General features: G+C 39.4%; 1 protein-coding gene across 6 annotated transcripts in view; it reads right to left on the reverse strand.

The window, feature by feature from the left end:
• Window positions 1-16,302, reverse strand: part of PLPPR4 (phospholipid phosphatase related 4) — a 40,224-nt gene extending 23,922 nt beyond the window's left edge. The window contains exons 1-4 of one of the 6 annotated variants that reach the window (XM_072754525.1): window positions 16,109-16,242; window positions 8,343-8,368; window positions 6,989-7,093; window positions 5,700-5,760 (exon numbers count right to left, since the gene is read on the reverse strand). Coding sequence is in view for 2 of the 6 variants with exons in the window: in XM_072754524.1 (XP_072610625.1) it covers window positions 5,700-5,760; window positions 8,343-8,368; window positions 16,109-16,186 (165 nt within the window). In the remaining 4 variants the exon portion in view is untranslated. Of the gene's footprint in view, window positions 1-5,699; window positions 5,761-6,988; window positions 7,094-8,342; window positions 8,369-16,108 lie in introns of all 6 variants that reach the window. The other 5 variants (XM_072754524.1, XM_072754527.1, XM_072754526.1 and 2 more) reach the window with 5 other exon arrangements.
• Window positions 16,303-16,590: the final 288 nt, after the last annotated feature.

Here is a 16,590-nt window from a genome sequence, read left to right on the forward strand (position 1 = left end):
TTGAGGCCTATTTAAAAAATACAAATCGACAATAGATATCAATTTTAGCAAAACATTTTATGGAATCTATCATGACATTTTATCTAGGTCAGATAACTTAATTTGCTTCTAGCATGTTGATAATAAGAACAAACTTTCCTTCTCATTTGGGAGAGTTTACCTTGCTCTTGGCCTAGAGTAATTACAGGTCAATTCCATTCTTTTCCTTTCTTATGGCCATCGGGAACGTAGAGTCTTATGAAATCCTCCTATACTGGTGGGATCATAGTCGCAAAGGGCCAATTAACATATATAATATTAAATGTTCCTTTGTTTATTTATTTATTCAACAAATATCTACTGAGAGCCTGCAAGCACTAGGCCTTGCTCTGTGTCCTGGGAACACAGACAGAATCAAACAAAATCTTTCTTCTCATGAAGATCTCGTTCTAGCTAAGGAAGGCAGATAAAAATTTAAAAATTATGGTACAAGAAGGAGTGTATATTCTAAAGAAGATAAAAAAAAGATGGCTATGGTAATTGAGCGCCTGGATTGCTACCTTAGATCGGAGAAGACCTACCTAAGTAAGGTTTCATTTAAGCAGAGACTTGATGTGGCAAGAAAGAACATATAAAAACCAGGTAAAAGGCAGAGTCAAAAGGGAGAAGTGATGTAAGAAGTCAAAGAGGTGGAGCCTCTTGGGGCCAAGCTTTGCAAAGGATTGAAGGCTGTGGCCAGAGTTAATCGTTTATTCACACAGTACATTTGGAAATGCTTTGGAGAATTTAAGCAGAGGTGTAATATGACTTGAAATCTGTTTTACAAACATCACTCTGGCTGTTGGGTTGAGGATGGATTGTAGTGGGTCAAAGTAGAAGCCGGGTGAAAATTTAGAAGGCTCATCAAAACTCAAATGCTTCTTGAATATACTGTACGCACTAGACACTGCTCTGCGAGTGAGAAAGACAGCAGTAAACAAAAGAGCAAACTCCCTGCACCCACTGAGCATCCATGCTAGTGGCTGCATGGCACTTGCAGTAAGCCAGGCAAGACGTGATGGCAGCTTTTACGCAGGTGTAGTGTGGAGAAGTTGCCCGACCTGGATATGATTTAGGAGACAGAAGTGACAGGACTTGTTGATGGTCTGATCACTGAAGGAAAAAGACTAAAGGCTGATTTGAAGGATGCAAGGCTTGAGCAATCAGGTCAGTGGCATCATTTATGGAAAGAGGGAAGGCTGGGAGAAGCTTGAGTAAGAGAAATCCAAGGTTTTGTTCTGGAAATACAAAAGTAAAGATGCCTCTTAGGTATCAAAGAACGTAGCTGTCAGAAAAGAGTAAGATGCCAATCTGGGCCAAGGCTGCTGGTGGAAAATTGTACATTATTGCTACAAGATGATTTAAACAACAGCACACTTGCTTTTCAACACTTGCACAAGAAATTTCAGAATGAAATTTCTTTGCTTTTCATAAGAATAATTGGCACAAGAATCAAAGAACGTAATTGTGTATATTCATACCACTCATGTGCAAGAGGTAATCTACAAGGAAAAGAACATGTTTAAAAGTGAATAAAAAATTTCATTTTATTTATTTTTTATGAATAATGAATTTTATTTTATTTTTTTAAAGATTTTATTTATTTATTCATGAGAGACACACAAAGAGAGAGGCAGAGACACAGGCAGAGGAAGAAGCAGGCTCCCTGCAGGGAGCCTGATGTGGGACTCAATGCTGGACTCCAGGATCACGGACTCAACCATTGAGCCACCCAGGTGTCCCTGAATAACGAATTTTAAATGAGAGGCTGGGAATCAATTCTGATGAAGTATCCCCAAATTGTATAAAATGTGAAATTTAAAACGTTAACACAATATATTGAAAATATATTGAAATCAAACCAGAAGAAATATTAGCAGATCAAAGGAATTTTACTAAATTTGTGCCACAAAGGAAATTGTCATAGGTCAACACAGCGATGATAGAATTTCCCACTTCCTATGGTGCAATATTTAATGACATTCCTCAGTAATTTTTGCCTTGTAGTTACTAGAGATAAATGTTTCCTTAAAATATTGGCAATGATAATTACCAATAATATATACTTCAATATAGTATAGGGCTTTATAGTTTATAAGGCTATCTGAATTGCAGCATATTTAGATGAACTACAATGAATCTCAAAAATATGGGTTATAAAAAACACACTAACGTGTAGTATTGTTAAGGGAAGGAACAGGCCAAGAATGAGTCTATAACATCATTCAAGGTTTAGGTTTCTAAACTAGTTTTCAGAAATAAACTGGCTGTGGTTTCAATAGCATGCATAGGTACAAATTCAAACAGGGCAGTGTGATAGAAGGAAACCAATGCCAACCTTAGAGCCAGGAGAAGCCAGTTTCTCCCCTCATTTATTCCACTAGCTTCTGGAATTTGAGGCAAGTCATTTAACCTTTCTGGGCCTCATCTGTTGTCAGTGAAATGAGGGGCTGCTTACGTTGCCATTTAGTTCTAGAATTCTCCATATGCTGGCATGATTTCAGAAACATTCTATTCCATTTCTTTTACATGGTCACTACCCTCTGTAATGTATTACCTCTGTCCTCTGCGTGATTCATTTCATCCTCTACAATGCTTCTAGGCTGATTTTTCTAGAGTTCACATCTGATCATGCCTTTAAGAGTGTCCCACCAATAACCAAAATAAGTGCCAATTTTTTAGAATGGTACTTATGACCTTTAACATTATATAGCCTAGTCTGCCTTTCTCATTTAATTTTGCTCCATACCTACTTTCCACTGTCCCAACCCACAAACAGCTTATGTTCCCATCACACTGATGTCTCAAAAGACATGTTGTTGTCTCTGCTTCACATTACATCTTCACATTCGTGTCCCATAAAAATTGTCCTCATAAAGGTCAAGATCACATGATTTTTTTCTCCTTGAAACCTTCTTCATGCTCTTCATTCAGAACTGAAGACTCTGACTCCTGTACTCCGTATATATTTTATTGAAGGACCTGTTTGTCGGCCTTGTATTATAGTTTTCTGTATATTTCAGCCCTGGTCCTAAGATTAGATACTTAAAAGTGAGAAATGTGTATCTCACAGTGCTTTGGAAGTTTTAGGTGGTCAGTAAATGTCCACCAAATTCAATCAAAAGAAGTCAGGACATTACTATTACACAGAAAACATGAACAATATCTTAACACTCACATAGCATTTGTGTTGGGCATGTGGGTGCCAGATACTGTGGTAAATTCTATAAAAGACTGCTGCATTCAGTCCACACCTTATAAAGTATCTATTGATATTCCCAATTTACAGATGAGAAACTGAGGCAGATGTAGGTTACATGAATTGTCCAGGGGTCACAAAGCTGGTGAGTGGGAGCACCCAGATTCCTACCCAGGTGCCTACCTCCAGGACACATGCTGTAAACTTCTTTGCTCACGGCTGTCAACCTGCTTTCCCCTCAACATTGCTACAATGGCTGTGATTGCCAAAGGGGAAGAGGGTGTTTCAGGGAATATGTGCCCTTTGGGGAAAAAAAAAAAACAACAACTCCTTCTTTACTCTTACATAGTTTCTCTACCAACTTCTTCAGCATCCAAACATGAAAATTGCTTCTTGTGCTCAAATCTACTACCTATCTTTTCTACAGCTGAGTTCCCTTTTAGTTACTGAAGGTAGGATTTATTGAGCAGTAACTCAGGTCTAAGAAGAAAAGAATTTTTATTGGGTTGTTATTTAGGCATTTCCCCATAAATTATCTAATTTAATACTCATGACCCCTTTGGGAATTTTAAGATAAATCTCGAGAAGAGACCCTGCTACCACCAGAGAAGCTAAATGGCATGCTCAGCTTCTGAGTAGCAAGTCAGAGTGGGGAACCCTATCTGTTAAATTCCCTGGAAGCACAAGCCCCGCTACACCCTGCTGCCACTCTGGCACATGTCGCCAGCTGGCATTAGTCTGGTGCTTTTCAGGAAAGAATAGCCCCAGGCTTCAGTGGAAATGCCACTTAAGGACAGAGGCGAGAGCTGGCCATGCATGCGAGGGGTTTAAACAGAGGCATCAAGGGTGAAAAGTACTTGGTACTTTTAAATCACGCTCTTAATCATCTGATTTCCAAGGTCTTAAATTTCTTCCCTGTGTAGTTTCTCCAATGCAATTTAAAATTTTTTTTTTTTTGGTAATATCTTAAGAAGCCTTCATTATATGTTGGGTGTTTTCTGCTTTTATTTTCACTTTTGTTTTCCCTCGTAAAGAACTTCTGGTATAAAATACCAGGGATTGGGCATCCTTAAAGCTCCAGATGCTTTCTGTCCTTGATGTTTCCTTTGGATCATTTTCTCTAACTGCACAGAGATGGCCAGATGAATGCCTCTGTCATAGTGATTGTCATATGGGATGGCAGTTGCTCCTTCACTTTTCTCTTTTCTTCAGTGATAAAACCCTCGAGAACAGAGAAATGGTCTTATTTATTAATTCTCTATCCCCAGGGCCTAGTAAAGCAAAGGACATACCCAGTAGCTTCAATGTAGAATAAAAACATATATGGATGGGTAGCTTGAACATATATGTTAAGTGTTTACACAATTCTTGTTGTGTGGTTAACACGATAAAAGAAAAATCCCCATGTTAAAAGATCCTTGCCTTCTTCTATCACAGAACATGTTCCTATTATAAATTTCTAGAATTCTAATAATGTTTTTTTAAAGCATTGAAGAACACAAGAAACTCAAACTAAATCCTTCAAAAAGCAATAGTAGTTAATAGGGATGAGCAACCAGACCTAATATATATGTTAAGTTTGATGGGAAAACCCTGTTCTATGTTTTTATATCCAAATATCAATTACATCTTTGCAGCTCCAAAAACACTAATTACAATCAGTCAATGATCAAAGAGTAAAGTTTAAAATAATAATATATTTCTGTTTTATCACCCAAATATTGATACAGCATTAGACTGGCATAGTAAGCTTTGTAATCACCAGTTTTAACCTCAGGTTTTGAAGATTGGCTCCTCTTACATAATTAGACAATGAAGTATGTGCATTGTCTGGGAAAGCATTTTGTTCTTTAAACTAAATTAGACATTAAGACCTGAGGCTGGGGACCTGTACCTCAATTGTTGAAAGGAATTACTTTTAAATCTTTCTAGGTTCGTAATTTCTTTCTCCCTGGAACATATACCTGACTTTTAAAAATATGGGTACAAGTATCAATTTAATGCTACTAATATTTTCCAGATGCCATTTAAAGTAGTTTACATTTCTGACTCATGCAATCTTTGCAAAACCTCTTACTATTAATAGGTACTATTATCATCCCCACAGTACAGTTGAGAGAACTGAGGCATAGACAGATTAGATGTTTCCTGCAAAACTATACAACTGGTTAGCTAGATTATAAACTCCAAGAAACCTACCACCTGAGTTCATGTTCATGATCATATACTTACTGCCTTTTTCTAAAAGATTCCACCTCTGAACTTTGGCTTCACAAAGACATTGAGAAATAAACTAATATTAAGTACATTTAATCTTTATATACCTTGGATGCCACCCTACAATTTCTGCTGGGATTGGTATTGTGCAGGTATTTTTTGAGGTCTCTTAAAAAATTAAAATTTTAACATACTTAGATTAAAAGACATTTTCACTATTACTTGAATTATTTCATTCATATAGAGAAAGCATACATATTTTTACCTGAATGGTCTTACAAAGGAAATGTACACAGCACAGTACTTTGGGGTCCAATACATATTTCCTAATATGAAACAACATAGGAGTAAAAGAAAAAAAAATATTGTCATGCAATAATGTCAGGGAAATGAAATGTAACTAAAAATTACTAAAATTTTGAGATAGCACAATAAAAAAATTCTGATTTTGAGATCTAAAGTGACATATAATTTTACATTATAAACAGAAATTATCGAATTAGAGACATCAGTATTTTGGAAACATTTTCTGAGTTGTTTACTAAATTCAGGTACGAAATTTGTCATTAAATCATTTAATTTAAGCACTATAAAAGTTTATATATTTTATTATATAACAAGTAATTGATTGATTTAACATTTATTGAGTGTATATTATGTGCCTGATATATTTTATTTGACCTATCAATTATCCAGCAAAGGAATTTCTAATCAATTTTTTTAGATAAGAACTTAACAATGTCTCATGAGCCACTCTCCTATTACCCATCTCTCCTCTCTGTTGTGTTAACCTCTGCAATCTTAAAATGAAAGGGCAGTATGGAGGAAGGGACAGGGCCTATTGAAGCAGGTGGGCTGGGAACTTTGGAATGAGCAGTGTGTAAAATCTTTCATACCCCCCCCTTAGAGAGGGCGTCTTCTGGGTGGTGCTGCACCTGGTCCTTCTTACACATGTTGGAATACTTATCTGGGTGATGAAGTATTAGCAATTTTTTCGCTCGTTTCTTAACTGGACTAGAAGGATCAGTAAGTAGGCTTTGGACTCAGCCAGAGAAGACTAAGGCCAAAACTAAGACCAAAGCTGAGGCTCAGTATAGTTTCTATCTCCCTATCTCTGTTAACTGACAAATTTCTCGACCAACATGACATTAATGCAACACAAATTTGTTGAGAACTTATTATATTCTCCCTGCTATTTCTATTGCTCTAGAGGTTGGAGTTTTAAAATGTGGAAAAAGGGGATCCCTGGGTGGCTCAGTGGTTTGGAGCCTGCCTTCAGCCCAGGGTGTGATCCTGGAGTTCTGGGATTGAGTCCCACATTGGGCTTCCTGCATGGAGCCTGCTTCTCCCTCTGCCTGTCTCTGCCTCTCTCTCTCTCTCTATGTCTCTCATAAATAAATAAAATCTTTAAAAAAAATAAGTAAAATGTGGAAAAAGTAATTATATCTTGTCTAACTCATTTCAAAAGTTCATTTCTTTCTAGTATACAGTTGCCTATCTTTTTATGTTTTCCCATGGAGAAGACTTATGATCTAAACCTAAATCTTGGGGTACCTGGGTGGCTCAGTTGGTTATAAGTCTGTCTTCATCTCTGGCCTGCTTCTCCCTCTCCCTCTGTAACTCCTCTTGCTTGTGCTCTCTTCCTTTCTCTCTCTCTCTCTATTAAATAAATAAATAAATAAATAAATAAATAAATAAAATCTTTAATAAATAAATAAAATATACCCAAATCTTTACAACTGGAAGCTCTTTATGTTTTAATCACTCAAATCTCAGTTGCTATGATACAAGCATCTCCAGATCATCACACAGGAGGCAAAAACTTGTTAATTCTTTAGGGTATACCCAACTGTCTCAAAAGAAAAATTTCAATGAATTTCACCCTAATAGCCTTAATGAGGTCATTCATTCTCAGAGATTGGATTATCTTTTGATTCATCTTTTCTTGTAGAACATATATTTTTTTAATTTCATAGATGACCGAACTGAAACATGAGAAGATAAGTAATTTGCACTGGATAGCTGCTGCCGAGTTCATATATGGTAGCACAGAATTCTAAAAAGATAAGAATGGCAAGGTCTCACAGAATGCGCACCTGCCAACATCCTTGGGTGAAGACTTGCAGTAGAGGGTTACACCAGTATATAGAAGGTGTTCAGTAAATGTGAATTTTCTCCCAATGACAAGGTCAAGTAAGGATACTCAAAGCAAGTGGCTTCCATTTTATTTTGTGTGTTTCTATCAATAAAAAATGAGCATGCAATCCAATAAGCATTTGTTTGTATGCATTTATATATTGAAACGAATTACTTTATCAGTGTATGCACATTATAAAACATACCAAAATGTGTGATACAAAAAAGTCAGGAAAACAACCTTCTTTCTGGAGAATTTAGTAAAGTCTGAAGCCACATAAAAAGTTTATTTCAGACAAGATAAGGAGTGGCTGGGTGTTGGCAAATGAGAAACAGAAAACTCATTTATTAAGCACTGAGTTAGTTACTCAGTTGCTAAGCATTAGAAATTGCTAGCCATATTATATAATTTGTACACAAAGAGTCACAAAAACGAATGTGCCCACAGTATTTTCACTATTTTACAAATGTGGAAATTGAGACGAAGAGGGAGTGAGTGACTTGCCCAGAGTTCACTAGAATGTGTGTCTTATGTAACTAAAAAAGTTATCTATGAAAATTAGAACGATGAGTTTTTTTGTTTAAATGATACCGCTCCTTGAAGTCTCAAATCTCAAAAAATCCCTAAGTATGCCTTAAAAAATAAAATGAGTATGAGTATAATTAAGAAATGAGGACTCATATAGATCCTTGGAGATTGATTTAATCTTCCATTGTTCAATAATTCATGAGACAGAGCAACATATTTTATGAGACATTCATCAGTACTTACTTTATAAATAAAAACATCTCCATTAGCTGAAAAAAAGAAAGTTAAGAACAAATTTATGTTCACGTTAGTGTTGTTTTATTCCATCCATTCAGTGAAAATTTATTGAAACTCTACTATGGACTAGGAAGTATGCCAGTAATGGTTCCATATTATTTCCACTAATTTAACTAAAAGGCACATAATAAGCAATCAATAAATATTTATTCAATGAATAAATGAACTGTCATGAAGGTACAAACAGATTACACTCTGGTACTTCATTTTAGAGCCCCCCTTTTGGAGACTACTTAATATACAATTGGTCTCTTTTAGGCTCTGTCCACATGGGCTCAGTTTCTGAAGCATGATTAAGACTTTATAAAAAGGCAGTTTTACCACTAAGGCAATTGCACAGCCCAGGCTTTTGGTGAGGACATTAAATTGTAAAATAACACGTTCACAGTAGTTCCATGGTTCCCACTCTCAAACAACAGTCTGCTAAACAAACTGATACCTCATTTACTTTTTCCTCTAAATACACTGATTTTAATTAGCTATATTTCTCCCTTTCTTTAATTTATACCTAAATGGTCTAAGGCCAGTTCTAGAAAAATATACAGAAGCCATCTTGTTACAGCAAATAAGAAAGCAATTATCCTCCTTTATATTACATTAACATAAATGTTTTGTGATTTCAAAACAACTGAAGAATAATGAAACTACAGGGCAATTGATTCAGGGTCTAATTACTGACAGGAAAAAACACCTCCACATTAATTGTTAAAATTAGTATTTCCGTTCTTGGCTTTCATAGTCCAAAATCCACTTGACCATGAGAAAATTATTGAAAGTACATTTCTCAGCTAATTAATTCCAGAAGAAACCACAGAAGCTAAGGTGCTCATAAATAGACATTTCACAGTCTAAATACAAACTTCTTTTCTTTTTTCTTGTGCCCAACATAGGAGAATAGTACTTCTTGGATCTCTTTGAGTCTGTTACTTAATTTGTAGAACAGAGTTAATATCTACTGCTAAGTTGTATTTAAAGGATCACAAAAGACAATATATGTGAAAAATGACATCACATTATAATAGTTATTTTGTTACTGATGTTGTAAATTATATTCTTACTCCTTCCATGTTTCCTCTTTCCTTTACCCTCTGTCAGCGACCTCATGTCAAAGGAAGTAATCGTGAAATTGTAGGTGGGCAGTTAGGCAATAAGAAAGAAAAATATCACTTCCAAACTTAGAATCTTTAGCTGTAATCTAATCTGTAGTTTAGAATCTTTAGCATGTAACCATGCTTTTCAAAGAGCCTAGCAATTTGGGAAAGTAGAAGATCCATTCACAGTTGCTTTAACATGTTGATTAACACAGTGTAATGTCATGAAATAGGCAACCTAGGTCTTGAGATACAACTTTCAAACAACTAGCACAATTTGTTCACAGGTACAGTTAGAATTAGAATGACCTGTATTTTAAGTGTTTAATCCAGGGGGAAATTTTCTAAGATGAGGAATTCTAGAAATAGTAATAATTAGGACTGAGCACCAGAACAGGAGTCGGGAGACTCAGGTTCTATTCCTGATCTGATGTTAACCAGATTGTATCTTTAGGTAACTCAGTTAACCTTTTCAAGCCACAGTTTTCTCATCTGTGATAGAGGAACCAGGCCAGATGTTCTTGGAGTGCATGATTTTATTAGAATTAATTCTGTAATACAATATTTCTTCACTTTTTTTTTTTAAGAGAGGTTGCCTGAAAAATAGCCTGGGCTGTACACATATGCTGAAGAGAAATCTGCTGTGCATAATATTTGTAATACACTCTTGACATAAACACAGACAATTGTGCCTTAAGTGCTTTTTATTTAACAAGCCAGCTTAGACAACCCAAATGCTGAAAGGAATGTCCATGGTTTGCCCACAGACTGGATCCCCATTACCCTCACTTGGACTTCACTCTTACCTTCTAGGTTCTCATGCATTTTCTCTAATTCCCCCATGGCCTGGCCTCCCTCTGGTTCTGTTATGTCTTTGGGATTCATCCTTCTGAAGACCTGCAGATTCTCCTTTTCCAAGCTTTATTTCAGTTCCAACAACCCCTCATTCCTTACCTAGGAGCTCAGTCTCCACAGGAGGCTCATGGGTGCCCTGCGTCATCCCAAAGGAAGCACATTTTTTAGGTGGACAGATACTGTGTCATCTATACCTCCATGTCAGGATTAAATCACTTTCTGTGAGGAGGAGATAGTGCTTACAGAGCCAAGTTCAGTAGCTGAATAAAGGAGAAAAACTTGACTGTACAACTTAGAAGAAGCCCCAACCAGATATCTTTCAAGGACATGCCTTTAGATACCATGATGCTAGCCCAGGCATGGTAGAGGTCATTATCCCCATTCCCACTTTGTTACATTTACCTTTATTATTAGAGCATGGGAGAGGGGGAGCAGTGTGATGGCAATGCAAGAGTGAGATGGACCAGCACTCAGATCCTGGCTGCTTCACTTCATTGCCATCTGTTGCCAGAAACATTTAGCTCTCTCAGCTACGGTTTGCTGATTTAAAAAATAGGGATAATAATATCTTCTTGTTAATACTTTAATGCAATATTAATGCTACCTTCTAGGGTAGTCATCAGGATGAAAAATAAAGTATGGGCAGCGTCTGTCAAGCAGAGGAGGACTGAAATTGATTACTCTGTTTTATTACTATTACTATTATTCTTAATCTCCTTTGAGGTTGGTAGAAGCCAAATGTTTTCTCTTTTTCCTATTAGAGAAAAGTGGGCCAAAGGACATTACGAGCAACTTGGCCATGGAAACACAGTAGGATGGTGATGGTGCCTAGGAAGAGCACAGAATTTCCTAATAGCAGGTTCTGCATATTTATCAATACTTTGTATTTGTGGAAATGTCCTCATTTAGTCTCTCTAAAACTTAGGCATCTAATCTCTATTTCCTTCTTGTTTTTCATCAAAGAACTTTGTGCATTGTGACTCTAAAAGAGGAGGAAAAATTTGTCAGCTCATCTCTGTTGGCAGGGTTTGCAGGACTTCTTTGAGCAGACTATTTCTCTATGCCACCCAGAAAAGGGAAAAGCCTACAGTTACTATTTTGGTATGTGCAATGCAGGAATGTGATTTTGTACTTCTTACTGATGCCAAAGTTTATGTAGAAGGAAATAAGCTAGCTATATTTCCCAGCAAGAAGATCAAATGAGTTATATAATTTTCATATAGATCATGAGCTAGAACAGAAGTCTTGTGAATTAAGGTTTGCTACAATTAAGAATCTGCGGACACTTTCCAGCAGGAAGAAAAAAAAAATCAGATTAACATTTTATCAGGACACCAGAATGTCTGGGCATGGTGTTTAGACTGACCTAACTAGAGTATCTGTGCTCAAACAAAGGCTGTTGGAACTTCTCCAGGTAGAACGGCAACTGAGAAACAATGGCTTTTACTCCTTAACACACTGTCTGGTTTCCAACCCCATTGTAATTAGCCTGAATTAACAAAATCCTGAAATATAACCATTGCTAAGTACAACATTCACACTAGTGAAAACTTCCTGTATGATTTCAAGTTTGTTGTGTTTAAAATATTCTGATTCTGTACTGCTTCTGATACTGCTATTTTATGCTTAATGGATATAGATGTACTCTCACTTGACCTCTGTTTGTGCCTGCCTATATGTGGAGGGTGTGTGTGTGTGTGTGTGCGCGCGCGCGCAAAAAACAAAAATTTCAAACTCTCTGTGATCCTATAAAAGTATCCTTGCATATTGGCCAAATACAGCTCTTCTACTTCCATTTAAAAAATCCATTAAATTAGTAATAAAAATGTATGTCATAAAATAGAACATTTAAATGAAAAGAATCTCTTTCCTATTTATTTATTAAGAGTCTTTTTGGCTTCAAAGGTATTTGTCATTTGTTTATATTACATACTGAATTGATGTGAACTCATATCCTTGAGCAGGATGACTAATGAGAACCAAATGGTGAGTCTGAGCACAGGTACAACCAATATGATGCCTTGTATGAAGGAAATGCATTAGGTACCCAGAAAATCAGCCTTATCAAATGTAATATTGGGTGATTAAGCTTGAAAGACCTTGTACTAATCTATGGGTGCTGCTGGTTGTAATTGCCACTGTAAGTGATACAACCATCAGCTGGAGAGTGCTTTGCAACTTTAAAGGCAAAAGAAACCTTTTCTTGAGTGGAACATTCCTTTTTAACCTGCTTTTCTGTTCAACTTGATAAGGCCTTGGATATGCTTTTTTGAGAGCTCCTTTCAAGTTGAACAATGCAAAACCAAATTAACAAACTTGTTCAAAAAGCGAGGTACTGTGCTGGAAATCATCATGGTGTTTTTTAAATCACCATGTAATATTAATATGTTTAATTACTGTCACCCATCAGCCTTCATCAGCAGACAGTTGGCAGCATAAACCAAAGATGTAAGAAAAATTAATTCTATCTATTAATTTAATGTTTGCTTAACATTGGTGAACTGTGACAAGATTAGTTGGTTTTAGTGGCTGAGCAATTCAACCCAGTGTCCCCAGGGAGGTAATTAATCTCCATACTCTTGACATTCTGCACAAGATGCTGGGGTCTCCACTCTTTCTCTGTACCTGGCCATGGGGACTTGTTGGGGGGGGGGACTCTGGCCCCTAACTAGTGAGTCAGTCAGTATGGGGAGTGGATACTCTCCAGCAACCTTTTGTGCCTAGCAGCATCCTATGAAAGAAGAACTCAGCTGAGGAAGATGGTCTGTTATCAGGCAAAACTGTTACCTTGGTCCATGTACCCTTACTTCAAACTACGTTCTCCTGTGTTTACCAGTGGGAGACCATAGGCAGTAACTTTATGTGAATATTCTTTCAGCGTGTCGAGAGAGACAGTTGGGGGCAGTGGTTAGGAGCACATGCTCTGAATCAACAGCCAGCTCTACCTCTGACCTTGCTTTGTAAACCTGGGCAAGTTGTTCAACTTCCATGAGTTTCTGTTTCTTGTTCTCTAAAACATAGATAATAATGGCATCTTTCTTAATGAGAACCTCTGAAAACTGAATGCGATGGTGCAGGTAAAGCACTTGGCTTCCTTTATTCTTAGTACCTAGTAAGTGCTTCATAAATGGTCACCATTATGACTGTACAAACTGTTACTAGCTCTCAGTTGGTTACTCTCTCCATTCCTGTCCACTAAAATAGGTCAATTTCAGGAATGCTCTGGAACCCAAAACACCTCTGGAAATTGGGGAGAGGTGGCTTAATTATTATCTGAAGTAACAGAGAAAGGCTTGAGATAGGTGCTTTGGACTGATCTGTGATGGAGGATTCACTCAAGTTTCACTTTTCCATTTAATTACTAAGGTCTTGGGAAACGATGTTGTAAAACAAAGTGTCATTATTCTAGAGCGTTTTAGTGACATGTTAATTCCTATGTATTCATCCTCCAAAGGAGATATAAAGTTGATTCTCACTGGCTTCAAAATGAGTCATTCCAAAGAAGCTTGGTAGTGCATCCTGTCAACTCCTTAAATAATTGGTATACTAATTGTCTCCTCCAATTGTCTAGAGGCTCTTTAGTTGTTCATCACGCATTGAAGTTTCAGGGAGATAATTTGCAATCCAATTTTTGTGGCTCTCACTTTGAAATCTGTTACCCCCAAGATATAATGTCATTAATGCTCAAATTCCACGCATAGTCTTCAAGTAATTATTTGAGAGCTTGCCCTGCTAAGGAATTTGTAAAGGGTCTCTGAATAGGTCAGTGGGAATGTAATGATTTGGGGCTATTTCCACTCATGGAAAAGAAGTGACATTTGTGAAATGCTTGTTCCTAGAGATACGTTTCAAATGCATTATGTGGTATTTTAACTTATAAAATTTTAAATTAAGGGACATGTACCCTGTGGAAGGTACTTCAAAAGACTCCTTAAAGGCAAGTCCTTAATTCCCTGGTTTGCATCCTCTTTCGTAAGAGTATGTTCCTTGAAGCCATACAACTGCAGTGCATATGTGGTCAGCTTCTAGCTGACCTCAGGTGTGCTCCATCCTGAAGGTGGAACCCAGAAATGAACTGATTTCTCCTAGAACACATAAGGGGTCCAGAGAGGATGAAAGTGCTTTAGTATAAAACCAGAGTGGCTTAGCACAATGCGACAAGTGGCCTGACATGATGTAGCTTAAAGTCAGGTATTCCATTTTCTTTCTATTTATTTTCCCTTTTCATCACAGAGTCTTCTGCTGCCCACATCTTTCTGGAGACAACTCTCTATTATCTTTCAACAAAATTATCTAAACCATGACCTCAAAATCCCTTGTGAAAAAGGGCAAAAATAAATGAATCCATTAATTACTTTAAGTAAACAGCATGTCTCTATTTTTTTTTTCTTTTTTTCCCCCTATGGGTCATGGATGAAGGAGTCACTCATCATTTTTCTGAGACTTATGCAAGTCACATACATCTTTCTTAAGCTGAAACCATTTTTCAAATCTCGGACACCTAAGAGAAATTTGCAAATATACTATTCTCTACCAGAACAATCTGACAACGTCCCTTCCCCTAAGTTTCAAGGCAGTGGCTATCCCTCAATACAGATAAGCCTCACAATCATCAAATACACAATCTAGTATATGTACTTGGAAGTGCTAAACCTCCATATTTGTCTGAAAAGACAACCAATGAAGGACGTTTATAATTCAGCAACAGTCCTATATTCCTTATTGCAATCTGGGCTTTAAATACAGAACATAATTTTATGACTAAAACCATCTAATTTCCCAAAACCTATCCAATGCATCTCTTTTCTACCTATGTCTTAATAAACCTCTTGCTTAAAAAATGTCTTCCTAATGCAATGGACCACAGTGCATGGAATCACTGTACCTGTCAATCTTTATAACCCTCCCATAAATCGTTCCTTTCTTCAACACTGCATTTTGGTAAGTTAGAGGGTCATTATGACTACATCTGCCTTATCAGTTAGTTGCTTATCAGTAAGACTGCTCAGCCCCAAATAAAAGCACATGTACAGATCATGCAAAAGCAGATGAAGGTCACATATTTTTAAAAATATTATACGTCCATATATACATCCCTACATATATATATAAGTTCCCATGTATATGTACAATTTTTGTTAGCCATGGAAAAGGGCCAATAGACTAGAGATGCAGACCCAATATTAGGAGTAGATGGGAGCACCCCAGTCATTATAATCGGGGGGATGTGTTGCTGTTTTTAAACGGAGCCATCAGTAATTCCAGGGCTCTCTAGACGTGCCCAGACCTCGTACACCCCGAGCACGGCCGGGTGCAGTTGAATTCTCACCGAAAGCTCAGAGTTCTCCATCCGGGAGGCTGCAAGCGCAAGCCCCGAGCGCGGGCATCCTGGCCGCTGCGGGCCGCGGCGCACGCTCACTCACACAGGTACCTCCGCCCGCAGGCCGCCCCTGGGGCACCCGCCCTGGGGCACCCGCCCTGGGACACCCGCCCTGGGGACACCCGTCCTGGGGCACCCGCCCTGGGACACCCGCCCTGGGACACCCGCCCTGGGGACACCCGTCCTGGGGACACCCGCCCCTGGGGCACCCGCCCGGGGACACCCGCCCTGGGACACCCGCCCTGGGGCACCCGCCCTGGGGACCGCCGCTCGCGGGCGCGCTTGGCGGGGGGGGGGGGGGGGGGGGGGCTCCGGAGCAACCAGCGACCGCCCCCGGCCGCGCAGGACCCGCGTAGCCGTGGCGCCCCGGAGCCGGCCCAACTCACCTCCACGAAGTAGAAGCAGGGCAGGAGGGTCACGCTGTCCTTGATCACTTTGCCCTTTGGCCTCTCCTTCGCCGACATCCCGGCCGCGGCGCGAGCGGCGAGCTCCCGGCAGGTGCGCAGCGCGGCGAGCCGCCTCCTCCAGCCGCAGGCGCCCGGCGCCGCTGATGTCACGGGCCCCGCGGGCGCCGCCCGCCCCGCCCCGCCCCGCCCCGCGCCCCCGCGCCGCCCCCCGCGCCCCGCCCCTCCTTGCGGCAGCCCCGCGCCTCCCCGCGCCCGCAGGTGCCCCCCGCTCTGCCCTGCGAGCGCCGCTGCGGCCCCGGCGCCCCTCCCGCCCTCCCGCCCGCCCGCGCCGCGGAGAGCCTGACGTCAGGCGAGACCCGGGAGGGGGGCGCAGCCCTGGATGCTGCAGCGGCGAGGCTGGGGAGCGCCCCCCCGGGGCTCCGGGGGCTCCGGGCTCGGGAGGCGCTCACCTACCGCCTGAG

The sequence above is a fragment of the Vulpes vulpes genome, chromosome 3 (assembly GCF_048418805.1).
Source record: "Vulpes vulpes isolate BD-2025 chromosome 3, VulVul3, whole genome shotgun sequence".
Classification (NCBI taxonomy): Eukaryota; Metazoa; Chordata; class Mammalia; order Carnivora; family Canidae; genus Vulpes; species Vulpes vulpes.